We start from the raw sequence: 26,462 nt of genomic DNA on the forward strand, positions 1-26,462 counted from the left end.
TTTCCCACACATAGGATCGTTGTCGCATCCCCATGGTCATGCGATCAAAATTCAAACACTTGGCAATTGACTCGTATTTATGACGGTTGCAGTGTCCGTGTGCATGTCACGTGATCCTCTTCTGTGACCTTCTGACAAGCAAAGTCAATGGGGAGGTCGGATTCGCTCAACAACCGTGTGACGAACTTAAAAACTGCAGTGATTCACCTACCAACTGTGGCAAGAAAGCTGATAAAATGCGGCAAAATTCACTTCACAAATGTCTCACTTAGCAACAGAAATGTTGGCCTCAATTGTGGTCATAAATCGAGGACTCCTGTACAAGCAGAGGGACGTTCCATAATGGCTCTCAGCCCTTCTGTTTGGCCCACCTGAAGCTGGGGGTCAAGACCTCTGCTGAGGCCAGGCTGATGGGAAGGGGTCCCTGGCCAGGAAGGGGATAGGGATGGGGTCAGTGGTGAAGTTCAAATGTTTTTGCTACCAGTTCTGTGGGCATGGCTCGGTGGCCGTGGCAGGTGAGGGATACTGTAAAATCCCCATTCCCTCCCGATCAGCTGGGACTCGGGAGGCAGAGAATAGATGGGGGCGCGGCCAGCCAGAGGTGGTGTTTGCTGGTTCTCCAAACTACTCAAAATTTCCGCTACTGGTTCTCCAGAACTGGTCAGAACCTGCTGAATTTCACTTCTGGGTGGGGTGATACAACCCTCTCTTCTGTTCACAGAGTGGGCTGAATATTCGGATATCCTGCAAGAGACCGAAGTGTCGCTGATAGCCAAGGATGCGTGCAACAACTCTGAGCAGTATTCCACACTCATCCGAGAGGAACACCTGTGTGCCACCTCTGACGATCCCACCAAGGTCAGCTGCAAGGTAAGTACACCCAGGGCAGAGATCTCCTTCCATCGGATCCACTGGATCTTCAGGCTCTCTCTCCTGGCCTTCTCCAAGGTTCGAGAGGTGTCACAGAGAAGAACCACAGACAGTCCTCGTTTAAGGACTGCTTGTTCAGCGATCATTAGAAGTTACGGCGGTGTACTTAGAATGTGCAGAAACGAACAGATTAACATTAGCAATTAAGTAGAAAGAGCAAACTGAATATTATATGATTTGAGGAGTCTCTTGCCAACGGTTGGAGAATAAAAAAGGAGTTTGGAAATGAAGAAAGTTAAAAAATAAGTAGAGAATACACTTAGACAGGGATGCAAATAAGATGAAACTGTATGTGTAAAATGAGAATGATGATATTTAATGTTGATATGATATTATTACTAGAACAGTGTTTTTCAACCTTGGCAACTTGAAGATGTCCGGACTTCAACTCCCAGAATTCCCCAGCCAGCATTCGCTGGCTGGGGAATTCTGGGAATTGAAGTCCGGACATCTTCAAGTTGCCAAGGTTGAAAAACACTGTACTAGAAGATAGTAAGGAGAAAAATGGAGAGGCTCATAATGTTTAAATGCTCAATATATTATAATACTAAACTTAGGGACATAATGTTAATATGAATGTGAAAGATGTGGCAAATGAGGAATGATGTTGCCCAGAGATGTTTATACCCAGGCGACACGCTGCATAAGGAAAGATGGAATGTTTATTTTTGTAATTGAAAAATAATAAAACTCTTTATATATAAAAAAGAAGTTACAATGATGCTGAATGAGGACACTTTTCCAAAGATGCTTTTACCAAAAAGGCGTGGGGGTTTTTTTTGTTTGAAAAAGGTTTCACTTCTCATCTAAGAAGCTTCTTCGGTTCTAACTTCAGTTCTTAGTTCTTCACCTAGAACCGAAGAAGCTTCTTCGATGAGAAGTGAAACCTTTTTCAAATAAAAACCAAGGAAGTCCAGTTTTCCTTTTGGGAAAAAAAAGCATCTTTGGGACAGCCCTGACCTGGGTGATGGAGGCAAGAAGGGGACTTATGACGGTCCTCATGGCTGCGGCCATCAGAGCATCCCTGGGATCGTGTGACCACAATTCAGGTGCTTGGCAATTGACTCCCAATTATGACACCAGCAGGATCCCATGGTCATGGGATCACTATTTGCAAACTGGATTGCTAACAACACAGTTAAAGCCAGCAGGAGGTCACAAATGAGGGCCTCCCGGCCCAAGCTCCACACGCCCTACCTGACCCGGGAGGCCCTCAGAACAGTCACTCACGCCCTTGTGACCTCAAGACTGGACTACTGTAATGCGCTCTACATGGGGCAGCCCTTGAAGAGCATTCAGAGACTACAGCTTGTCCAGAATGCAGCCGCACGAGCGATTGTGAGTGCACCTTGGTACACCCACGTTACACCAATCCTCCACGAGCTGCACTGGCTGCCTATTGGACTCCAGATGCATTTCAAGGTGCTAGTTGTTACTTTTAAAGCCCTACATGGTATCGGACCTGGGTACTTCAGAGACCGCCTCCTGCCAATTACCTCCCTTCGACCAATCAGATCCCACAGATTAGGCCTCCTCCGGATACCATCAGCTAGCCAATGTCGACTGTCGACCCCCCCGGGGGAGGGCCTTTTCCGTGTCTGCTCCGGCCCTCTGGAACGATCTCCCCATGGAGATTTGGACCCTCACCACCCTTCTGGCTTTCTGCAAAGCCGTCAAGACCTGGCTGTTCCGGCAGGCCTGGGGCTGATGAGTTCCCAGCCCCACTTGAATTGTTGATTGTTGTGTAGTTTTTAATTTGTCTTTGTATCCTGTTTGTCTCATTTGTTTTTGTATTGCCCCCTTCCCCATGTGTTTGTTCGCCGCCCTGAGTCCCCCCGGGAATAGGGCGGCATACAAGTATAATAAATACAAATACAAATCACAAGGAGGCAGCCAAGCTATCCATCTCTGCTAACTCCATTAAACTGGGCAGCCGTTCGTCCACTGTTTATGAGGAATTCTAAAGCGGTATAAAAGTGTTTGCTGAGGCTCCAGCCTTGGGCTGTTGAATGCATGTGGACAAGTGATTCTACATGCTCCCGTCAGAGCTTGAATCGCGGAGGAAGACGAGTCGGAACTGGAGCAGATGGAGATCCAAGGGGGCGGCTTCGTTGGCTTGGGGAGAAAATGGGGCGGAGCAGGGCCAGTCAGGCCAGGGCCTTTCAGGATTGGGGCAGCTTGTAGGCAGGGAGGAAGGGTTGGAAAGGATGACCAAGAGAGGCTAAGCAGTGAACATGAGAGACAGAGCTCAGGAGAGGAGCAAGGACAGCCCCCTCCTGATCCAAGAGCCCGGAGAGTGGAGAGAAGGTGAGAACAGCGCAGGCTGATCAGACTACTCAAGAGCAGAGCGCCCCACCCACCCCTCTTCACAAGGCACACATGGGGACTGAGACCTAAGGAGATGCTGTGGGGAGAGGCATTTGTCGGGAGTAAACACTGAATTCCTGGGATGTTGAGTGCCGACATTTGAATTTCCCAAGAGTCCTTGCTTTCTTTCTGGATTTCGTGATTTGCAGCCATTGTGCTCCCAGTGTTGGGCTGGACTATTTACAGCCAGAGGCTGCTTGAGGTGTGTATGTGTGTGTGTGTGTGTGTATGTGGAGTTGCCAGAAACGTGAGAGCGTTTGGGGAAATTTGGAACAATTGTGAACTGCCAGCTTCCTGTGTTATCTCGGGGTCGTGCCTGGGGTCATCACCCAATGTGTCTTCTTTCTCTTTCCCGCAGGGCGACGGCGGTGGCCCCCTGATGTGCAGGGAGTCCCATACCGAGCGCTACTGGCTGATCGGTCTCAACAGCTGGGGCAAGGGCTGCTCCGACGTCAACACGCCGGGAGTCTTCACCGCCACCCAGTTCTTCTTCAGCTGGATCAAGGAGATGTTGGCCAACCCGCCCGTCTCTGGTCTTACTCCTCCATTCAAACCAACCACCCCCCGCACCCCCAGCCCTCCACCCCCCAGCCGCTTCACGGGAGTCTATTACCTCGACCCCATTTACAAAAAGGTCAACGGGATGCTAATTGGGTACTTCCCCGCAGCCAACACATACAGCCTTCCAACGCGCCAGTGGAGACCGCCAGTCAGACGCACCACCTGGCCCTGGTACACGGGCACCCCCAGGACATTTGCACCCTTCACCTTCTACCCGAAGTCAACCCAGTGGCCCATTTCCACTGCCGCCTTCTATCCGTGGGGCAAGAGGCCCAGTGTAATCTATAGGCGGAGAAAGTTCACAGCTGTTCCTCACACCACATCTTTTTACTGGTCGAGGCCTGGGCCTCCAAACTGGCATAGGCCCAAACTTTAGGGAAGCCAGGGACTTCCATCCCACCCTGGCCCAGATGAAGCACCCACGACCAGTGTCCTTCTGGTGTAACAATCCCTACCACCCAGCTCCTGAATTTCTGACCACCTGCCTCCTCTTTTTCATTTGCCCCTTGTTTGATCATTTATCAGATTTCTGTAGCCACTTTTATAAATGCGCCATTGGAAACAGAGTTGGCACCCAGCTCCCGGCCCAAGCTCCACACGCCGGCTAGATTTTGGAAGGCTCAGGAACACGGCTGCCAACTTCCTTCATGAGCCCAAGACGATGCCCAGGCAACCTTAGGGTGCAAATGGCCGATTTCAGGGCCCAGGAGCTGATGTTCTGGGGAACATCCACCCAGGCTGGAGTCCCATTTCTGGAAGGAGATGCGCTTCACCAGAAATCCCATGGCTTCACACCGTCATTTTGGTTGGCTGAGCTCCCATGAATTCTGGCAGATGTTCTCCTGTAAAAACACATCCCAAATAAAGTGTTTCCTTCCAGAAAATGCCTCTTCTTTATTTCATGGTAGGAACGCTAAGATGCTTCACTGGGCAGGACCAATACTTTCATGGTGCAGCTGGCATTGGAGTTCTCCACCCCGGCCAGAGATTGCAGAGATCTACCGAGAAAGGAAGTATATTTCCATAAAGCTATTTTTTGGGCTGAAGAGCCTATTTTTTTTAAAAAAAACTGGTGTTAAAGGAAGGGCCAGCTATGGATACCTTTTGGAGAAATGCCGAGCACAGCACTGTTTCCCTGGCGTGGGAGATCCCCACTTCTCAACTTTGTCAATTTGAAGATGTGCGGACTTCAACTCCCAGAATTCCCCAGCCAGCCAACACTGAAGCCGTATCTATGACACACAGATGGAATTTCTAGAAGTTCAGAGGGAAGAATCCATATGTTTCAATGCTGGCTGGAGAATCCTGGGCGTTGAAGTCCACACATCTTCAGGTTGCCAAGGTTGAGAACCTCCTGGTTTTGAAGTTGTCATACTGAACTGGGGAATTCTGGTTCCTTCCTTCCTTCCTTAGACATAAAATAATTTTTAGAAACATAAGAACAACAACCAGTTGAAACCTAAAATTTTCAAAACAACAAAAACCTGACACCAATTGGGCTAACATGCCATCTAATCTTCTCCCAGAGATTGCGAGAAAACCCAGGTCTTTTAAAGTTTCACATAAGGCTACGGTATAACGGAAGTGAGCAATGCTTTATTTCAACAAAGTTTGTTTATGTGATGGCATGGCCTCTGCAGATGCTTAAACAAATAAATAAACACCCTTCTCAGTAAACAAGGTCATACTTTCAATTTCACAGCTACTAAGATTGTTGGCCGAGCAGGTACAAAAACAGCTAGGGAAGTTATTGAAGCCTGGGAAATGGGCCCCTCGTCAGTCCACAGGAGTGCTGATTTACCATCAGCTAACCGGGTACGTAGGAGATGATGGCTTGGCAGCATGAAACAGCAGCCAATCAGTGACCATCAACGCACCAATCAACCAATACGAAGGCTCCATATAAATATGACTCATAGTATAGGCCAAAGAACATATTCCGGAAAAGAGAAGTTCCTTTAGGATGGGTTCTAGCTTGAGTCCAAAACCTTGGGAGAGTAAACTTCTGGTTCTGGTGACAGATCCAGACTGGATCCTGTAATATTATCCTGGGACGCATATGTTTGTCTTCATTCATCCCTCCTCCATTTCTGTCCCCAGAGGGAGGACCATGAATGATAGGTTCTTCTCCTCCCCAAATGCAGGCCAGAACATGGCTAGCTATGTCCTCCAATGATGTGACTTTGTCTCCACCATCATCTGGGCCAGATGTTCCAAGGCTTTTGGAAGGAGACCAATGCTGGCTTGGAGCTGGCGTGTTCCGTGTGAGGTCATACTGCCTGGGTGCTGATTGGCTGCAATCGCGCTGGGTGCGCTTGTGATGTCACGGCCAGTGGGAGAACGTGGCAATCAGAGGAGCCTCTGGAGCCATCAAGAGGATGAGATGCATTCTCCTCCCACTCCAGATTCTGGCTACCGTCTGGCCCACTCAGACCATAGTTGATACTTGCGAGTAAGTAAGTGAGAAGAAGGGGACAGGAGGGATGGGCCCCATTCAGAGAGGGTTCAAAGAGGCAGCCCTTGGAGTGAGGCTTCCAAGGAGAACAGGTGCTCGGGAGAAGAAAGGAGGACACGTGGGGACAAGCACCACCTTGGCTAGCACGGGTACGGTTATAGAGCCGTGGTGGTTCAGTGGTTAGAATGCAGTGCCGCAGGCTAATTCTGCTGACTCCTGTTCAATCCTGACCAGCTCAAGGTTGACTCAACCTTCCATTCTTCCAAGGTTGGACAAATGAGGACCCAGATTGTTGGGGGGGGGGGGGGCAAGAGGCTGACTGTGTAAACAGCTTAGAGTGGGCTGTCAAGCACTGTGAAGTGGTATATAAGTCTAAGGGCTATTGCTAAATGGGAAGGAAGGAAGGAAGGAAGGAAGGAAGGAAGGAAGGAAGGAAGGAAGGAAAGGGGTGGCGAAGTGGTTAGAATGTAGCATTGTAGACTAATTCTGCCCACTGCCAGGGGTTCAATCCTGACCAGTTCCAAGGTTGACTCGGCCTTCCATCCTTCCAATGCTGGTAAAACAAAGACCAAGATTGTTGGGGGCAATAAACTGGCTCTGTAAACTGCTTAGAGAGGCCTGTGAAGCGTTATAGAAGACTAAGTGGCCTTGCTATTATCTGCAGAGAGGTGGAGGGGCGCACATGGGCTGACAGTCACCATCCAGCTGCTCCTCAGGGCTCAATGCTTGTTTCTCCATCCAGTGTTTGTGGAAGACACCCCTTAGTGCCCACACATGGGCGAAGTGAGCAGGTGGTGGGCGGAGCCGATTCCCAGCCTGGGTCGTGGCCTTGGGTGGTCAGTTTGCAGCTCCCCACGATAACAGGACACAAGCACAGCTGCGGAGGCTCCCTCGTTTCTGGCCGGTGGATTCTCACGGCGGCCCACTGCTTCTTGAACAAAAGGTGAGGCCTTCCCACATGGTGTGAGTGTGGGAGAAGGGGGAGGACCCCTGCCCCAGAGGGATGGGCTTCAGACGGAGTCCTAGGGTAGGGAAATATTAGGGGGCTGGAGGCTAAGACCTACGAAGAACAGTTGCAGGAATTGGGTGTGTCTAGTTCAGTGGTTCCCAAACTTGGCAACTTTAAGACTTGTGGACTTCAACTCCCAGAATTCTGGGAGTTGAAGTCCACAAGTCTTAAAGTTGCCAAGTTTGGGAACCACTGGTCTAGTTAAATGAAGAGAAGGACTAGGGGGGACAGGATAGACATCTTCTAATTTTTGAGGGGCTGCCCCAAAGAGGAAGAGGTCAACTGACAAAGATGGAAAGGTGGGCTCCTACCTTGGTCCCTTAACCACCTCCAGAAGGACATGTTCCTGTTGGGGCCCCCAACCCGTTGCCAGAGTTGGGTCTTTGGCCTTTTCGGAATGCCAAAACGGTGGGTGTGGATTCTGGTTGGCTCAAAGGAAACAGCCTTCCAGGGAAGAAACTCAGTTGCCTTTTGGAAAATAAAATAAAGCCCCCTTGGGACACAGCTGAAAGGGCTGACCCTCCGTCTCTCCACAGGGACCTTCCGCACTGGCGTGCGGTGATTGGTGCATGGAAGCTTTCCTCGCTCGGCTCCGAGGTCCACGTGCGCTACATCAAGCGGATAGTCATCCACGAGGACTACCAGAGGAGCACGGAGACAAGTGACATCGCTCTGATGGAGCTGGACCAGCCGGTGAAATGCAGCGACTACATCCAGCCGGCGTGCCTGCCGGACATGACGGTCACCGTCTCTCTCCTCAACCACTGCTACATCAGCGGCTGGGGCATCCTGGGAAAAGCTGGTGAGGATCCCTCCTGGGTGCCCCCCTGGCCTTAGAAGAAGCCCAACCCCAGGAAAGGTCTTCCTTCACTCTCCACCGCCGCATCCATCGTTGGGGACCCTTGGCAGCTCCTCCGTTGCTTCACACACTGCTGGGTGTTGAGGGTGTGGCTGGGTGGGATTGAAATGCCATTCCGTGATACTAACTGGTTGGGGAGAACTTTGTGGAATCTGGAGCTCTTTCAGAAGTTCAGAGTGAGTGTTGTCTGCGCTCACAACATGGCTGACACACTCACACACACACACACACACACACACTCCCCCCTTCCCAGATGCTGTGTACTGTCCTCGTGTATCTTGGTGGAGCAAAAACGCATTCCTGCAAATAATTTCTTTGCAGTTTGCCAACTTCTGATGCATCATCATCACCGTCATCATCATATGCTTGGAACCATTTTGAGTTTTGTCAGCGCTAACTCTTCTCTCCCTTCTTCTCCCCATCCCTCTTCCCCTCCCTCCCTCTCCTCTCCTCTCTGAGACAATGCAACAAAGCTCTCCTCTCTTCCCTTCCATCCCTTCCTGTCTCCTTCTGACCATTCAAATCCTTGATGTTTTCTCATCTTTTCATTCTTCTTTTGATTTCCTCTCCTGTTTTCCTCTCCCTCCCTTTTCTTCTCTTCTCCCACACCCCCTCGGCCTCGAGGAGGCTCCCCACTTCAAGACCACTTAGGATAGCCTGGGAGATGCTGGCCCTTAAATCTCTTGGGGGTCACCAGTGTCCAACCCTTGCTGTTCTCCCCAAGAAGGCCCATTTTTAGACATTTAGACATTTTATTGACATTTATAGGCCGCCCTTTTCCCTAAGGGGACTCAGGGCGGCTTACATTTCATAGGAGGGGAGTGTAAGACAGGACACAAAAGAAATGTGAATAAAGAAAAATAACCAATAAAACACAACATTCATTCGACATTCGGGTGGGGCGAGATTAGGATCTTATCCCCAGGCCTGACGGGATAGCCAGATCTTGAGGGCTGTGTGGAAGGTCTGGACGGTGGTGAGGGTGCGAATCTCCACGGGGAGATCGTTCCAAAGCGTCGGAGCTGCAACCGAGAAGGCTCTCCTCCGCGTAGTCACCAGTCGGCACTGACTGGCGGATGGAATACGAAGGAGGCCTACTCTATGCGATCTGATGGGATGCAGGGAGGTAATTGGCAGAAGGCGGTCTCCTGGAAGGAAGGGGGACGTGGGGCTGCATCTGCTAAGCAGCTGCCTTCCGTTTCAGCAGCCAGGGAAGTATCGGACGTCATGCACGAAGTGAGGGTCAATCGCGTCTCCGTGGCTCAGTGCAACAGCAGCGGCTGGTACAACGGGGCCATTGAGGAGCACACACTCTGCGCAGGCTACGAGGAAGGAGGGGCTGACATCTGCCAGGTAAAGACCTCCCCCGGGGAACACCCGCTTGGTAGATCTCACCTGAAGTGGTTCTCCTGCTTGAGCAAGGGGCTGGATTAGAAGACCTCCAAGGTCCCCTCCAGCTCTATTCTATTCTAGATCTTGAAATCCAAGGTGCCTCCCATTAGCCATGTTGGGACCCCAAATGATGCCTGGGAATACATCGCACCCCCTTCCCTTACACTGTCCTTCTGGGTCCACAGTTCAGTCCTGGAGGGCTGTGGGGCCATCACAATTGACACCCCAATATGGGACACCAGGTTGAAGAAGGCTCCAGGCCTTCCTATAGCAAGAGTCAACCACGCTTTAAGTATCTATGGAGGTCCTCCATCATCCAGGCCATGGTGGTCCCAAAGGTGCTTTTCCAAAAGGCAACTGGACTTTCGTGGGGGTTTCCCCCCCCTCTTGAACATGTTTTGTTTCTCATCCAAGAAGCTTCTTCAGTTCCAGAGAAGGTCTTCATTCTGGAGAGGTTCTTCAGAGCTTCTTGGATGAGACATGAAGCATTTTCAAGGAAAGGAAAAAACAACAACTCCAAGAAAGTCCAATTGCCTTTTGATCCTAGATTGGAAGCTTTTAAAAAGAGATTGGACAGCCACTTCTCTGGAATGGTCTAGGGTCTCTTGCTTGAGTAGAGGGCTGGACTAGAAGATCTCCAAGGTCACTTCCAACTCTGTTATTCTTCTCTACTAATGGGCAACATCTGCTAGGACTTAGATCAGTGTTTCTCAACCTTGGCGACTTTAAGTCCTGTGGAATTCAACTCCCAGAATCCCCCAGCCAGCATAGCTGGCTGGGGAATTCTGCGAGTTGAAGTCCACAGGACTTAAAGTCGCCAAGGTTGAGAAACACTGACTTAGATAATGGTCAATGGAATTCCAGGAGGGTTGCCCTTGATTTGCTTGTGGCCAGGTATTGATTCTAGGCTGATCCCCCTTTTATCACCACCCCTGGATCCTGCCACTCCTTCCCCTATATTGTCCTTCTGCATGTACCTGTGTGCATTTCCCAAATTTTCCTATGCACCTTCCCTATTCTGCAGGTTGCGTCCTCTTTCTCTTAACTTACACATCTAATGAGGGTCTGTAAATTTTTGTACTGGCCTCCTGGTTTGCCTTTTTAGGACTGGGAACTAAAAAAAAAGCAAAATTTAGAGAGATCCGAATGTCAGGACCTGTGGTGGCTTCCTACCGGTTTGGACCAGTTCAGCTGAACTGGTAGCAGATTGGCAGCCTGCGTCGCTGGAACTGGCGGTGACCCAGGCCTGCCACGCCCCCGAACCGGTTATCCCAGTCTTGTTTTCTGCTTCTGTGCGTGCGCAGGGCAATTCTATTTGTACTGCACATGTGCGCACATCACGCATCAAGCATGCACACGTGGGGCGTACCCCTGAGCGAACAGGAGGACTCCCTGTAACCCTAGACTCCTAGGCCTGGAAGGGAACTTGGAGGTCCTCTAGTCCAACGCTTTGCCCAAGGTGGGAGTCCTTCTACCATCCTGGACAAATGGTTGTTCACTACAATACGAAGAAGAGCCGAGGTGGCGCAGTGGTTAGGGTGCAGTACTGCAGGCCACTTCAGCTGACTGTTATCTGCAGTTCGGCGGTTCAAATCTCACCAGCTCAGGGTTGACTCAGCCTTCTGTCCTTCCGAGGTGGGTGAAATGAGGACCCAGACTGTGGGGGCGATATGCTGACTCTGTAAACCGCTTAGAGGGGGCTAAAAGCTCTATGAAGCGGTATATAATAGCAATAGCAGTAGACTTATATACCGCTTCATAGGCCTTTCAGGCCTCTCTAAGCGGTTTACAGGGAGTCAGCATATTGCCCCCAACAATCTGGGTCCTCATTTTACCCACCTCGGAAGGATGGAAGGCTGAGTCAACCCTGAGCCGGTGAGATTTGAACCGCTGACCTGCTGATCTAGCAGTAGCCTGCAGTGCTGCATTTAACCACTGCGCCACCTTGGCTCTTGTTAGTCTATATATAAGTCTAACTGCTATTGCTATTGCTAATATGGGGATACTGCAATGGTCGTAACTGTGAAAAATGATCCTGTCACATTTTTCAGTGCCATTGTAACTCTGAACGGTCACTGAACAAACTCTTGTAAGCCGAGGACTGCCTTTGTTATGAGCTCCCTCTTTCATGTCCATCCAAAGGCCGCCTCTTTTATCTCTTTGGATGCCTGGGGAGATGGGGATTCTCCTAACTCACCGCCCGCCGTACTCGTCTTCCTCCTTTGGGTGTGTCCTTCTTGGGTTTGGAGCCTGAGACCGACCCTCACGCCTGCCTCCCTCCTCCCCCCTGTGCTTTTGTTCCAGGGAGACAGTGGTGGCCCCCTCATGTGCCAGGAAGATGGATCTCAACCCTTCTGGATCATTGGACTCACCAGCTGGGGGCAGGGCTGTGGGAAAGCGCACAAGCCGGGTGTCTATACCGACACACAACACTTCTACCCATGGATAAAGCAGTTGGCGGGGCCGATGCCTCAGCCCCCTCCCACCCCCATGCCCATCCCCACCATCAAGGTCCCACTCCAGAGTGAATCAACTCCCCACCCAACCTCTCCCCCCAAGAGCTCCCCTTCCGCTCCCGAAGCCATCAACCCCCCAACTGAACCCTCCACTACGTTGCAAACCACTTCTCTGGGACGGCCTTGGGTGTTCTTCTGGCCTCCAAACACTGTACAGCCTCTGCTTTGGCCTAAAACACAACCTTTGCTCCCGTCCACCTCCGAAGTCCCATTGAAGCCCACAACCCAACCCCAAACCAAATCTCCAAACACACTCCAAACCGAAGTCCTCTCTGAAACAACCAAAGCACCAACTTCACTTCATGACGGACCTTCATCTTCTTCTCCAGTTCATACAACATATCAGGTCTTGTCACCTTCATCTTCCCCTCAGGCCAAAGTCTTGCCTGTATCCACAGTTCAAGCCAAGGCCACTCCTCTACTTCACATTGAAATAATATCTGAGCCTGTATCCAAGTCTCCACCTCAATCTCCATCGAAGGCTAAAGTCACATCTCTACTTGCATCTATAGTTCAATCTGCACACCAAACATCACCTCAACCTTCATTTTCAACTTCACCCAAGACTGAAACCTCAAGCCATACAACATCTCAGACTCTGCCATCTTCATCTTCCCCTCACGCCAAAGTCCTACCTGAATCCTCAGCTCAACCTGAGACCACTCCGGTACTTCAAAATGAAATTGTATCTGAGCTGACATCCAAAACTCCAACTCAACCTCCATCTACATTGAAGACCGAAGTCACATCTCCACTTGCATCTATCACCCAATCTGCAAACCAAACATCACCTCAACCTTCATCTCCAACTTCACCCAAGACTGAGACTTCAAGTCAGGCAACATCTCAGACTCTGTCGTCTTCATCTTCTCCTCATGACGAAGTCCTACATGAATCCTCAGTTCAACCTGAAACTACTCCTCTGCTTGAAATTGAAATCGTATCTGAGCTGGCATCCAAAACTCCAACTCAACCTCCATCTACATTGAAGACTGAAGTCACATCTCCACTTGCATCTATCACTCAATCTGCAAACCAAACATCACCTCAACCTTCATCTCCAACTTCACCCAAGACTGAGATCTCAAGTCAGGCAACATCTCAGACTCTGTCATCTTCATCTTCTCCTCATGACGAAGTCCTACATGAATCCTCAGCTCAACCTGAGACCATTCCTGTACTTGAAATTGAAATCGTATCCGAGCTGGCATCCAAAACTCCAACTCAACCTCCATCTACATTGAAGACTGAAGTCACATCTCCACTTGCATCTATCACTCAATCTGCAAACCAAACATCACCTCAACCTTCATCTCCAACTTCACCCAAGACTGAGACCTCAAGTCAGGCAACATCTCAGACTCTGTCATCTTCATCTTCTCCTCATGACAAAGTCCTACATGAATCCACAGTTCAACCTGAAACTACTCCTCTGCTTGAAATTGAAATCGTATCTGAGCTGGCATCCAAAACTCCAACTCAACCTCCATCTACATTGAAGCCCGAAGGCACATCTTCATTCACACATGTCATTCAATCCACTCTCCACACCGAACCTCAACACACAACCGAACCTCTTCCCGAGCCTGAAATTCCAACAGAAGTTGGCTCCACATCTGAAACTGAATCCCAGCCTTCTCCTGAAACAAATCCAGAACTTGAAGCTCCACATGAGTCTATAACCACATCTCAACCTACATCCAAAGCTCCATCTCAACCATCTCCTCAAACAGAGTCTGAACCAGAACTTCAAGCCACAACTCAGCCTGTGACTACATCTCAAACTATATCAGAAGCCCCAACTCACTCCGAGACCCAATCTTCTCCTCAAACCACATCTCAACCAGATTCTGAAACCACAGCACACGATGTAACTGTACCCCAAATTACATTGGATGCCCCAACTGACTCCGAGACCCAACCTTCTCCTCAAACCACGTCAGAACCGGAATCTGACACTGGAGCGCATCTTGTAGTCGTACTTCAATCTACATCAGAAGCCCCAACTCACTCTGAGACCCTTCACACAGAACCCAAACTGGAGCCTGAAATGCCCCTTCTAACCACAACACTCATACCTGCAACCTCACCACCCACGTCTTCATCCTCACCAGAAACCACACTTCAACATGAAACCTCCAGGCAACCTCACCACAAAGTTCATCCGAACCACCAAAACCCCGAAGCCCCATCCCCCCTTACCACTAAGCATAAAATCGTACCCATCATTGAGATCTCCCAAACTGATGACATCGTGCTAAGGTTCTTGAGAGTGATTCAGAGGTTCTTACACATCATTAGGAAGTTGAAAGACGCTGTGTGGGTCTGGCCCGATTTGTCAAACCTGAAACTCGTCAAGGAGAGCGATGTGGCTTCTCCCGAGGAGGAGTCGGAAAGCCCACTGGAGGATGACCTGCCTGGTGAGTCCTGGTAAACTGGAAGGAAACCCAACGTGCCTTTAGCACGCAGGTGTGCCACCGAAGTTGAAAACTCTTGGCAATGCCAGCAACCTCCTCTGGGGAGCTCTGGCAGCACACTTACCAAAACCAGGAATGAAAGTTTTGTTCCGGGTTCTGCTAATCTCATGCGTGCTGGGCCTCCGGGGCAATTTTACACAGCTTGGGGTGGTGAGTCAAGCTCCACCCATTCCTGGGACTTCCGAAGCAGGGGAGTGGTGACCACAGACAGGGCAAGACCTGTGGGCTGCACGGAAATGGATGAAGAGGCCATTGCATTTAATCTCTTGCTGGGACCTCAGCAGTCTGGAGAAGGCAAGGTTGCGTTGGGTTGCGTTAATACTTTGTTGTGCACACAGGCAGCCCTTGATACAGGGATCAGCTTCTACAAAGGCTAAGAATCGGAATCTACATACCTGTAAGTTTAAATCCTGTTCCCCCCTTCCCCCCGATTTTCTTTGTGACAGATGTTTGGCAATGTGTTTTATTGTTTACAAAATGTAAATATCAAAATGTGTTTACAAAATGTACCCGTTCTGGTCCGAGGCTCTTCATTTTCCCCGTCCCCACCTCCCCCACTTCTATAAACCCATCTTTCTGACACGGAGACCTTCTGTTTGCCAAGGCGGCTGTAAAAGTTCTTCAATTCTACACACTTGATCAGCGGCTGTTGGGTCCCTATTGCACTTTGTGTAAAACTCCGGACAATTTAGTCCACACAACAACAGTACAGCGTCATGAAGGTGTCCTCACCATGACTCTGTAGGGACTTAATAGTGACGTGTCTGATCGCTCTGCTGCAGTGGTGGGTTCCGGATAGTTCCAACTGGTACGGTTGGAACAGGCCCAGCGTCGTCCACATGGACACGCACAGCACGCGCATGCATCTTAGTGCCTCCATGAGCCTCCACGGCGTTCCAGCTGATCCACGGACCATTGTGCAGGCGCCGTACATGCCATGCGTATGCGCAGAAGCTTTAAAAGACAGGTAAGGAGCTCAAGAGGGCAGGTGGGCCCTCCGGAGGTCCCTACCAGAACGGTATCCGGTGCTCCAGGCAAGCTCTGGTACGCCCATACCAGGGCGTATCGCCTGCAACCCACCACGGCTCTGCTGGGATGAGATTTCTCGTGCATCTTGTACAACTTCCCAGCTCAGTTCTCTGAAGCATGGAAGGATCGGTCAAGTGCAATGGTGGGTTCCTACCAGTTTGGACTGAACCAGTAGTGGTTTGGTGGCCTGGGCCGCTGGAACTGGCAGTGACCCAGGACTGCCACGCCCCTGAACTGGTTCTACAGGCGCTGCAATTTTATTTTTTTGCTTCTGCACATGCACAGAACAATTTTTATTGCACTGTGCATGCGCGCACAGCATGCATCAAGTGCATGCATGCATGCCCACGAGCAAACTGGAGTAATGACTGCTGGAATCCACCCCTGGTCAAGTGGACCCCACGGAGTTGGTCCAGTTCGCTGCTGTCCCTTCCGTCTGGTCATGAAGAACTACCTGAAGACCACTGATGGGTATTGAACGTGGCACGACATAACTGCAAACGTCAAAAGCGCGCTGACAACACCACGGCGCTAAAACCGCGATGTCAAAAGCGCGCCGACAACATCGCGCCGACAGAAGCGCGATTTAACTTAAGGTAAGGTTTAGGGTTATTTTTAGGGTTATGTTACAGCGCACTTCTGTCGGCGCGCTGTTGTCGCGCGGTTTTGACGGTGCGGTTTTGTCACCGCGCTTTAGTCTACCACGGTTTTGTGGTGGAACCGGTATTGAAGAGTGGGCAGGTGCTTGTGCCCCGCAACCACAGCCAAGTATTGTTGGGCGGTCCAATCAGCTGGTACCTTTCCTTGCAGCACCACGTGCTTACTGGCGCTCCATTCACCAGTAGCGGTGCCATCTTCAGATCCAGCATCTTTACCCGCGTCAAGCACCCATTCTTTCACTTGGGTCGACCTGACCAAGGTTGGCTTTGGCTGAAGATCAGAGGAGGATCTCCACCCAAAGGTAGACTTGGTCAGCTTGACCAACGGGCAAAACTGCTGGATCTGAAGATGGCACAGCTACCAATGATCAGATCGCCAGTAAGCATCAACCTTCCCCACTTCGGAGGCCAGCTGTTGGGGTGTGGGACGTTCCACCTTGCCCGCCTTTTCAATAAAGACCACCTACCCATGCTAGTTATTGTTGGGGGTCTTTTACTGCCATGCGATGTCCCTCATTCCCGAAAAGGCCAAGAGCCCTTTGCTTAGGTGAGTTCCTCCTCCCTTCCTGTTGAGGTCCGGAGTTTCCTAACGATCAGCTATCACAGTGTTTCTCAACCTTAGCAACTTGAAGATGTCAGGACTTCAACTCCCAGAATTCCCCAGCCAGCGAATGCTGGCTGGGGAATTCTGGGAGTTGAAGTCCAGACATCTTCAAGTTGCTAAGGTTGAGAAACACTGAGCTATCACAAATCAAAACTCTGAAACAGCGGCCATTTTAGCCCATTAGGGCTGACCATGAAGTCTTTCTCCACCTAATGGTCACACTCTGTGTGTGTCCCCAAAGATCTGGGGACTGGCCATTTGAGGAAAAGATGACCGTGTTGGAATTCCTAGAGAGGGCCTCCTTTTACAGCAGGGGTCTCCAACCGTAGCAACTTGGGGACATCAACTCCCAGAATTCCTCAGCTGGTTTGCCCTCCCCCTTTTTGCCCTCCCCTGAAGCCCGGGAAGGGCACAAAATGTCCCAACAGGCCTACCGGAGGTCTGGAGGCTTCAGTGCGTGCATGCGCGGGTGGGGGGAGGGGAGGGCATTGCATTATGGCTGTGGGCACGCACATGCGCCCTTTTGGCACCCAAGCAGAAAAACTTTCGCCATCACTGCTCTAGTCAGGAGGCGACGTCCGGTTCCAGAGGGGATCACATTCGCTGTAAAGACATCATACCGGACTGTGATTGTTTCACACAACTTTCTTAGACTGCGGGGCCTGCTGTGCTTGTGTCCCTCCAGGAGTTCTGCTCCAGGAGACCCAATACAGCGGTGGCCACCGCAGCGTCTCCCCTTTCTCATCACCTTTAAAGCCCTACATGGCTTAGGGCCTGGATATCTACGGGACCGTCTCCTGCCACATACCTCCCAGTGACCGATAAGATCGCACAGGGTGGGCCTTCTCCGGGTGCCATCAACTAGACAATGTCGTTTGGCGGCTCCTCGGGGGAGAGCCGTCTCTGTAGCTGCTCCAGCCCTATGGAACGATCCACCCCCAGAGATCCGGACCCTCCCCACTCTCTCAGCCTTCCAAAAGTCTGTTAAGACCTGGCTGTTCCGGCAGGCCTGGGGCTGTTGACCTCTCGAATGAGGTCCAGCCCCACTACGGTTTAGTGTGGTGTTGTGTTTTAACCTGCTTTGTTTTAAACTTTTTTAGTATTTTTTAAATTGTCTTTTATGTAAGCCGCCCGGAGTCCTTCGGGATTGGGCGGCATATAAGTTTATTAAACTTAAGGGTTTAACACAACCGGAGGTTGACACACACAAGCGGAGCGATTGTGCTTTCTCAGCGAAGCTACCAGGCTGGTTTCCAGACGTCCAAAATTTATTTCTCCAGGTGGAATCTTTGCAACAACAACATCAACAATGTAGACTCGGGGTCCTTCTAGAAGTGGAATGGGGGCCTGGACAGCCCAAGGTCTCTACCAGAGCCGGCAGCCCCTCTTCTCTGGGCTAGGAAGCCTGGTCCTCCGGCCTCCTCCTCCTCCTCCTCCCAGGGCAGCCGAGCTGACCTCCCCCTGCTGGCCTTCTCGGAGGTCCCTGGTGGCCTCCGCTGAGCAGGGAGGGCTGCCCGCGGTCTCCGTCCAGGTGCAGGCAGCCCACGGTTACTCGTTCCCGGGGCTCAGCTGGACGGACGAAGGCTCCCCTTGACTGGCCTCCTCAGTGGGGGAGTCCTCCTCCTGCTCCCCCTCCTCCTTCGCCTCCAGCTCAAAATTCTGCAGAGAAACAGGAAAAAGGATGGAAACAGGTGCTCCACACCTGGAACTCTGCAATGACCGCCTGCAGCCACAGGGAGGCTTCAGCAGAGGGAGTAGCGCAAGAGGTGGCTTGCAGATGGAAGGGAGGGAGGGAAGAGAGGCAGGCAGGAAGGAGGAAGGAGGGGGAGAGGAAGGAAGAAAAACGGAGGAAGAGAAGAAAAAAGGGGGAGGAGGGAAGAAAAAGGGAGGAAGTGAAGAAAGAGGGAGAGTGGAAGGAAAGAAGGAGGAAGGAAGGAAAAAGTAGACAGGGAGGGAGAGAGAGAGAGGAAGGATGGAAGCAGGCAGAGAGGAAAGAGGGCTGGAAGAGGGAAGGAAAGAAGAGGGAGGGAGGGAAACTGAAGAAAGAAAACTGAAGTCAGGTCCACAAACTATCCGCTAACTGCAGCTAAGCCGCACCGGGGGGTACCCAGAGCCTCCCGGAAAGCCCATCTGCACCCATCCTGCCAAAGAGCCCATTCCCAGGGGGGCTTTGGGCCTCCAGCCCCAAGCAGCCCCCCAGGCGCCTCTCTTGCCTCCAGCTCCTTCAGCACTTCGTCCATGAAGTCCCCGGAGTTCTCCTTGTAGGCCACAGCCAGCTTGATGGCATCGCTGAAGAGCTACAGAAGAAGGCAGAGGTCAACCAGGGAGGCCACCGCTGGGCACCCCTCCCCTGCCCGGCCAGTGGCTCCCTGGTCCCCGCCCCCCACCCTCGCCCAGGAATCCAGGCCTTCCTTCCCCCACCTTCACAACGTTGGTGCCATCGGCCGCAGAGACGAAGTAGAGGGGCAGGTTGAGCTTCTTGGGGAAGCTGAAACTTTTCTGGGTGGCCTTTAGGTCGGCTAGAAGGAAACGAAAGAGAACCGGGTGGCCAGGAGGGGCTGGGCCCCAGTTGACCCAGAAGGGTGCCAGGGGACGCAGCGCAAGACAAGGAAGCACCCACAGGCTTCCTTCGGTGACTGAAGCAACCCAACCGCCGAGTTTGCAACCAGAAGCACCGAAGAATGAACCCAACATGGCAGGTTCTTCCAGAGACGGAGGGACCTTGGAGGTCTCCTGCTGAAGCAGGAAACCCTCTACCATTTCAGACAAACGGTTGTTCAACCTCTTCTTAAAATCTTCCAGTATTTGGAGTATTCGCAACTTCTGGAGGGAAGCCATCCCTCTGGTTAATTTCCAGAATAATAAGAGTTGGAAGGGGCCTTGGAGGTCTTCTAGTCCAGTGTTTCTCAACCTTGGCTACTTGAAGATGTCTGGACTTCAACTCCCAGAATTCCCCAGCCAGCGAATGCTGGCTGGGGAATTCTGGAAGTTGAAGTCCAGACATCTTCAAGTAGCCAAGGTTGAGAAACACTGTTCTAGTCCAAGCAACCTGGTCAGGCAGGAAACCCTATGCAATTCCAGACGTAGTGTTGTCCAATGTCTTCAACTCGCTTATCTGCGTAAACCAGACGTTGCTTCCTCTGAATTCCTGAGATGCCCCCCCCTAGACGAGACCCACTGGAGGAGGGCCAGGTGAAGACGGGACCCTTAAGTCCTTCAGCTTCTCTCGTCTCCTTCTTCAGGGAAGAGACAAGGACGGTGCGGCTGTGTCGACGTAACACATCCCCATCTCTTCTCTGAAAGTTGCCCCCAAAGCCTTAAAAAGCTTCTGCCCCCCCCCAGAAACATCTGGGCTCCTGTTGTAGATGAGGACCATTAATTAAACAACGCATCTGCCTGCCCCACAAACGGTTGCCCACTTCTGCTACGCAACTGTTGATGTCGTTGTTGCAACTGTCAATGGAGCCAAGGTGGCGCAGTGGTTAAATGCAGCACTGCAGGCTACTGCTAGATCAGCAGGTCAGCGGTTCAAATCTCACCGGCTCAGGGTTGACTCAGCCTTCCATCCTTCCGAGGTGGGTAAAATGAGGACCCAGATTGTTGTTGGGGGCAATATGCTGACTCTCTGTAAACCGCTTAGAGAGGCCTGAAAGCCCTATGAAGCGGTATATAAGTCTACTGCTATTGCTAATGGGTGAGTGGGCAGCCACACAGGTCTCCTAAACAAATAAACACGTACCTGGCTAGGAATGGGCCACGGTTGGGACAGAGCCCCATGGCTGGATGGGAGTGACAGCCTTTGAGTTGGGGAAGTAAAACCCTGCAGTTTGCCACCTCCCCTTAAGCTCCTCACCAGGATTTTACGTCTTTAAGAAGAAGAGATTGGACCACCATTTGTCTGATATGCCATCTTGAGCAGGGGGTTGGACTAGAAGACCTCCGAGGCCCCATCCAACTCTCCGTCATATTGCATTTTCCAATGGAAAACATCCTTTTGGTTGATGAAGCTTTAAGAGGAACTTCCATTGTGATGCTCTCCATAACTGGTGAAGCAGCCTTGGGGCAAGTGTGTGTGTGTGTGTCTCTCTCTCTCCCTCCCTCTCCCTCCCTCTCCCTCCCTCTCCCCTTAAAAGCCTGAAGGCCAGAAGATTTCCCCCTTGTCCAAGAAGTGGCTGAATCAGATCTCCTCCCCCTCGGTGGACTTCCCAGAGGTGGAAAGGGGAGGAGACCCACCATCGATCTTGTTGGCCACTACAATGCAAGGGATCTGAGGCCGGAATTCACGCAGCTCCTTATACCAGTTGGCCAGGTTCTTGTAGGTGACCTTCCTCTGGACATCAAAGACCTGGAAAAAGGGGGGTGGGTGGGAGGGAGAAGAAGCTTATCGTGAGCTAATCAAACTGCAACCAAAGTCTGAGATCCTGGTGGGACTCGACTCAGGTTGCAAACAGCCCCAGGGAGAAAGGCCTACTAGACCAGGGGTCTCCATCCTTTCGTTGGAGAACCCCCACCCCCAAACCCCATGTGCCCGTTTCCTTACCATGATGCAAGCGTGGGCCTTGTGATAGTAGGACGCATGCATGCTCTGGAAACGCTCCTGGCCGGCCGTGTCCCAGAAGTCTGGAAAGCAGGAATCCCACAGCTCACAGAGGACCCACTTCAACCAACCCCACCTCTCTCGGCCGGTGTCTCTCAACCGCGGCGGCTTGGAGGTGGGTGGACTTCAACGCTCGGGATTCCCCAGCCGGCAGGGAGGTGAAGTCCACCCATCTTCAAAGGGGCCCCTTCTCTAAGCCAGAAGACCCATTAAGTCAGCCTCCCCCAACCTGGGAATCTTCTGAACATAGGGAGCCCTTGAGAGAGAGAGAGATCGTGGATCTTCTGCTGAGACCCAACGACCAGGGGGACCCCCCCATCCAGCAAGCTTCTCAGCCCACTTCAAACCGTGGGCAGATGTGTTATCAGAATGGGGTCCCACCCAATGAGATCAGGGAGTGGACTCCACCCCATGCTCTCCCCCTCACTGGGTCCAGCGAGCCCTTACCCACAAGGACCGTCTTGCCGTCCACGGTGGCCGTGTGCTTGTAGAGGGTCAGGGCAAAGGTCGAGAGCTGCTGGGGTTTGCTGTGGGCCAGGGTCAAGGAAAGGAGGTGGTCTTCAGAAGGAAAGAAGCCAAGTAGGGGTTCCTCAGAAGAGGCATCAACGCAGCATCTTGACTGCTTCTACTCACCAGGCCCCCCCCTCCAACCCCAGAGGGAGTTTAGGAGAGTTTTAGAAGAGGACGTAGAGACCCCACCCTCTGCTCGAGACGGGAGACCTTTCATCATCCCTGGTCAATCTTCTGACCATGCCAAGTCAACGGGGGAGACAGGTTCCCTTCACAACCGTGTTACTCACGCATCAAGGGCAGGGATTCATTTAACAACTGGGGCACGAAAGGTCATAAAATGGGGCAAAACTTGTTTAAGGACTGTCCTGCTTAGCAGCAGAGATTTTGGGCTCAATTGTGCTGGTACATCAAGGCCTACCTTTATTTTAATTATAGCTCTAATTATTTTCTGGGTAGGCAGGTAAGTAGGTATGTGTGTGTATATATATATATATATATATATATATATATATAGATAGATAGATAGATAGATAGATAGATAGATAGATAGATAGATATAGATATAGATATAGATATAGATATAGATATATAGATAGATAGATAGATAGATAGATAGATAGATAGATAGATAGATAGATAGATATGGATGGAGAGAGAGAGATGGATGTAGGTAGGTAGGTAGATAGAGATAGATAGATGATAGATAGATAGATAGATAGATAGATAGATAGATAGATGGATGGATGGATGAGATTATAGGGATGGATGGATGGATGGATAGATCAATGATAGATAGAACATGATATATGTATATATGGATACTGTAGATGATTATATGGCTGGATTGATAGATCGATGCTAGATACATAGAATATATGATGGCTACACAGACAAACAAATAGATAGATAGCACATAATAGATGGGTGGATGGATGGATAGAAGAAAGAGAGGGATAGATGGATAGATAGATGAGATAGATGAATGGATAGATAGAAGAGAGGGATGGATAGATGAGAGATTAAAGGGATGGATGGATGGATTGATGATGGATGGATAGATAGATAGATAGAAGAGAGGGATGGATAGATAGATGAGAGATGGATGGATAGAAGAGAGGGATAGATGGATAGATGAGGGATGATATAGATGGATGGATAGATGAGGGATGGATATAGATGGATGGATAGATAGATAGAAGAGAGGGATGGATAGATAGATAAGAGATTATAGGGATGGATGGATTGATGATAGATGGATGGATGGATAGAAGAGAGGGATGGATGGATAGATGGGGGATGGATGGATAGAAGAGAGGGATGGATAGATAGATGAGAGATTATAGGGATGGATGGATGGATAGATGATAAATAGATGGATGGATGGATAGATAGAAGGAAGAGATGGATGGATAGATAGGAGAGGGATAGATGGATAGATGATTATAGGGATGGATGGATAGATGGATGATAGCTAGATGGATGGATGGATGGAGGACACCCTGGGAGAAAGGCACCTGGGGCCACCTGGGGAATGTTGCAACCCCTGACTAATTTCCACTTCTCTCCTCCTTCGTGCCATCCGAAGCTCCAGGGTGGGCGATCGGGGGAAGAAGGCCTGGTTGCCCCTGGAGGAGGCTAGAAGAAGCTCCACCTGCTCTTAGGCCCCCAGGAGCCCCTTTGTCCTGGGGTGGGATTTCCACCCGTCAGCCGAGGGTCAAAGGATACAACCCCTCCATGAGGAAGCGTTCCATCAATCTGGAAAAGAGGGAGAGAGACCCGTTGAGGAAGATTCTGTGGGAGGAGGCAGAGCCCCAGGGGGTGGGTGGGGAGGGGGGGTCAAATGCATCATCGGTCTGGAGTCCTTACGCCCCCAAGAGAGACCGAAGACCAGCCCCCTCCCTCCCTCCCTCCCTCCTCCCCGTGAACTCCACTGACTCCCAACCGGCCCCAATTTGTCCTGACCGTTACCAGACCAGATTCTTCGGAATACAGGTTGTCCTTGACTTACAACGTTTCGTTTAGTGACCGTTCAAAGTTATGATGGCACCGAAAAAAGGAAACCTATGGCCATTTTTCACACGACCGTTTCAGAGTTCCCAGGGGAAAAATTTGGACGCTTGACAATTGACTCATATTTATGACAGTTGCAGTGTCTGGGGGGGGAGGGGGAGGGTGTCCCACGATCCCCTTTTGTGACCTTCGTGCCAGCAAAGTCCTTGGAGGAAGCCAGTTTCACTTAACAACCGAGTTACTATCTTAACGACTCACTTAACAAATGTGGTCATAAAAAGTGGGGCAAAACTCACTTGACAAATTTCTCAGTGAGCAACATAAATTCTGGGCTCGATTCTGGTTGTAAGTCGAGGACCACCCATAGGTACCATGGAATATATTCTCATTGTTCTCAAACTCTTATCCTGGCTGCTGGTTTCCTGCGTCCAACAGATTTTGGGCCAACCATTCAACCAAGCGGCTGGTTTGGGTTCCCATCCATCATCCCTTCCCTGGCACCACCACACCCCTAATGCCCAGCTGAAGTCCACCCCCGTGGGAGGAAGCTGAGCCCAAAGGGAAGAACCGAAGGCTCTCCCCAGAAATGAAGAGAAGCAGGAATAAAGGAGAAGATCTGTAGGGTCGAACTGATGGGTCCCTGGTGGTTTTCTGGCAGGCGTTTCATGACCCAGCTAAGCAACCTTTTCAGGGCTGGGAGGTGATGGGGTTTGTGGAGAGGAGGAGGAGGAGGAATGACTAGGGATTCTCTGAAGTTGGGGGCTTTCTTGCAGACCTTTTATGACCCAACCAGGTAACAGCATCAGTGCTAGCACTACCACCGATTATTGTGACATAGTCTGCAAGAAAACCATCAAACTCAGAGAGCACCAAGGACGCCACAGTCCTCCTCCCTCTCCCTTTCTCCTTCTCTTGTTCTTTCTCTTTCCCCTCCTCCTCCATCGCTCCTCCGCACCCAACCTTTCCTCCCTCTTCTTCTCTTCTTTCCCTCCTTCTCCTCTTCCATCCCTTCTCCTTCCTCTCCTCCCTTCTAGCACTGATGATCTTCCCTGAAAACTTCTCAGCTGAGGGTGGGAAGGCAGCAGCCTCCTTTCCCCAAAGACAGCTGTGTGTGTGAGGTTGTGTAACCCAGTGTTTCTCAACCTTGGTGACTTTAAGTCCTGTGGACTTCAACTCCCAGAATCCCCCAGCCAGCTGTTGAAGAGTTGAAGTCCACAGGACTTAAAGTCACCAAGGTTGAGAAACACTGGTGCAACCTGTCTTGCGCGACTCAACCAGACCCCCGTCGAGCGAGCGGTGGATGTCTCAGCTGAGAGAGGGAGGGGCTCCGACCCCCGGGATTCCCCAGTCAGCCTGGCCCTAGAGACCATCTAGACGTGCGCATCAGAGCCCCTGGACCCTCTAGCGGAGTTGCTGGGCCCTCAGGTGGCCCCGAGGGCAAGAGGCCCCCTCCTCGCCCGGGACCTCCACCTCGCTTGCCCCACTCCTACCCGTGGGGCAGTTGAGCCCCCCCCTGCCCCTATAGGCCACGGTGGGTTTCTGGGATGGGAGAGGGGGCGATGGGCGGTCCAAACGGACTCAGCGACCCCGTCCCGGACTGCAGAGTTGGGGGGTGGGGTCGCGACCCCCACCCTGGCTGGGGCTCCGGAGGAGAGGGGGGGGCGCAGAGCCCCGGAGTCCCGTCCGGGCAGCACGACGGTTGCGCGGCTGCCAACGCTCCCCTGGGACTGGGGGGCGGGTGAGGGAGGAGACCCTCCTCTGGGCGGCGGGGAGGGGGCGGGGGGGTCTCCGGAGGCCACTCACTTGGACTTGCCCACCGCGCTGTCGCCCAGGCAGATGATCTTGACGTTCTCCTCCGCGTCGTACTTCTCCTGGTCCAGGGCGGGCTCCCCCTCGGGACCCCCCGGCTTGGCCATGCGGCGCCCACCGGCCCGCCAGAGGCGGAGGAGGAGGAGGGGGGTCTCTGGGGGGAGGAGGAAGCCTCAGCCCGGATCCCCGCAAAGCCGCCTCGCTCCCACCCCCGGCTCTGCAAGGCTGCGGTCCCCCCCCCCCCCACTCGCTCCCCGCCCAGCAGACGCCGCCTCGGCTGCCAGGCGACCGGCCGGATGCTGCGCGCGGCCCCGCGGGACTCGCCCCGCTGCCGCCCCCTCGCTAAGCCCGACGAGAAGGGCGTGCAAAAGCCGCGCAAAGCCTCCCCCGCGAGGGGAGGCGGCAGGAAGGGTGGAAAAGCGTCGCACTTGCGCCTCTCTTCCTGCTTCCCTTTGCAAAGCGGGGGAGGAGGAGGGGAGCGTGCAAAAGTCTGCCGCGGCCTCCCGCTTCCCCTTGCACGCCGGGTGGGGGTGAGGTGGGAACGCCAAGCGTGCAAACGTGCCCCAGTTGCGCCTCTCTTCCTGCTCCCCCTTGCAAACCGGGGTGTGTTTCAGGGGGAAGCGGCCAGCCTGGAAAGCGGCGGGCCGAAGTGTGCAAAGGACGCTTGCAAGGGAG

General features: G+C 51.9%; 2 protein-coding genes across 2 annotated transcripts; one reads left to right on the top strand and one right to left on the bottom strand.

The window, feature by feature from the left end:
- The first annotated feature begins 445 nt into the window (after nt 1-445).
- On the top strand, nt 446-15,073 carry LOC106547408 (uncharacterized). The gene is made up of 8 exons (XM_087722487.1): nt 446-515; nt 722-870; nt 3,656-4,135; nt 5,561-5,673; nt 7,056-7,256; nt 7,859-8,115; nt 9,368-9,534; nt 11,878-15,073. The coding sequence occupies exons 1-8, from the start codon at nt 446-448 to the stop codon at nt 14,521-14,523; spliced, it is 4,083 nt and encodes a 1,360-aa protein (XP_087578613.1). The 3' UTR covers nt 14,524-15,073.
- Nucleotides 15,074-18,108: 3,035 nt separating this feature from the next.
- RABL2B (RAB, member of RAS oncogene family like 2B) lies at nt 18,109-25,924 on the bottom strand. The gene is made up of 8 exons (XM_087722603.1): nt 25,782-25,924; nt 23,694-23,723; nt 21,903-21,982; nt 21,399-21,478; nt 21,092-21,203; nt 19,280-19,377; nt 19,072-19,155; nt 18,109-18,517 (listed from the first exon to the last, which is right to left on the bottom strand). The coding sequence occupies exons 1-8, from the start codon at nt 25,892-25,894 to the stop codon at nt 18,407-18,409; spliced, it is 708 nt and encodes a 235-aa protein (XP_087578729.1). The 5' UTR covers nt 25,895-25,924; the 3' UTR covers nt 18,109-18,406.
- Nucleotides 25,925-26,462: the final 538 nt, after the last annotated feature.

The sequence above is a fragment of the Thamnophis sirtalis genome, unplaced genomic scaffold (assembly GCF_051295495.1).
Source record: "Thamnophis sirtalis isolate CommonGarterSnake01/CBP01778 unplaced genomic scaffold, rThaSir2_p1.2 scaffold_9, whole genome shotgun sequence".
In the NCBI taxonomy this organism is placed as follows: domain Eukaryota; kingdom Metazoa; phylum Chordata; class Lepidosauria; order Squamata; family Natricidae; genus Thamnophis; species Thamnophis sirtalis.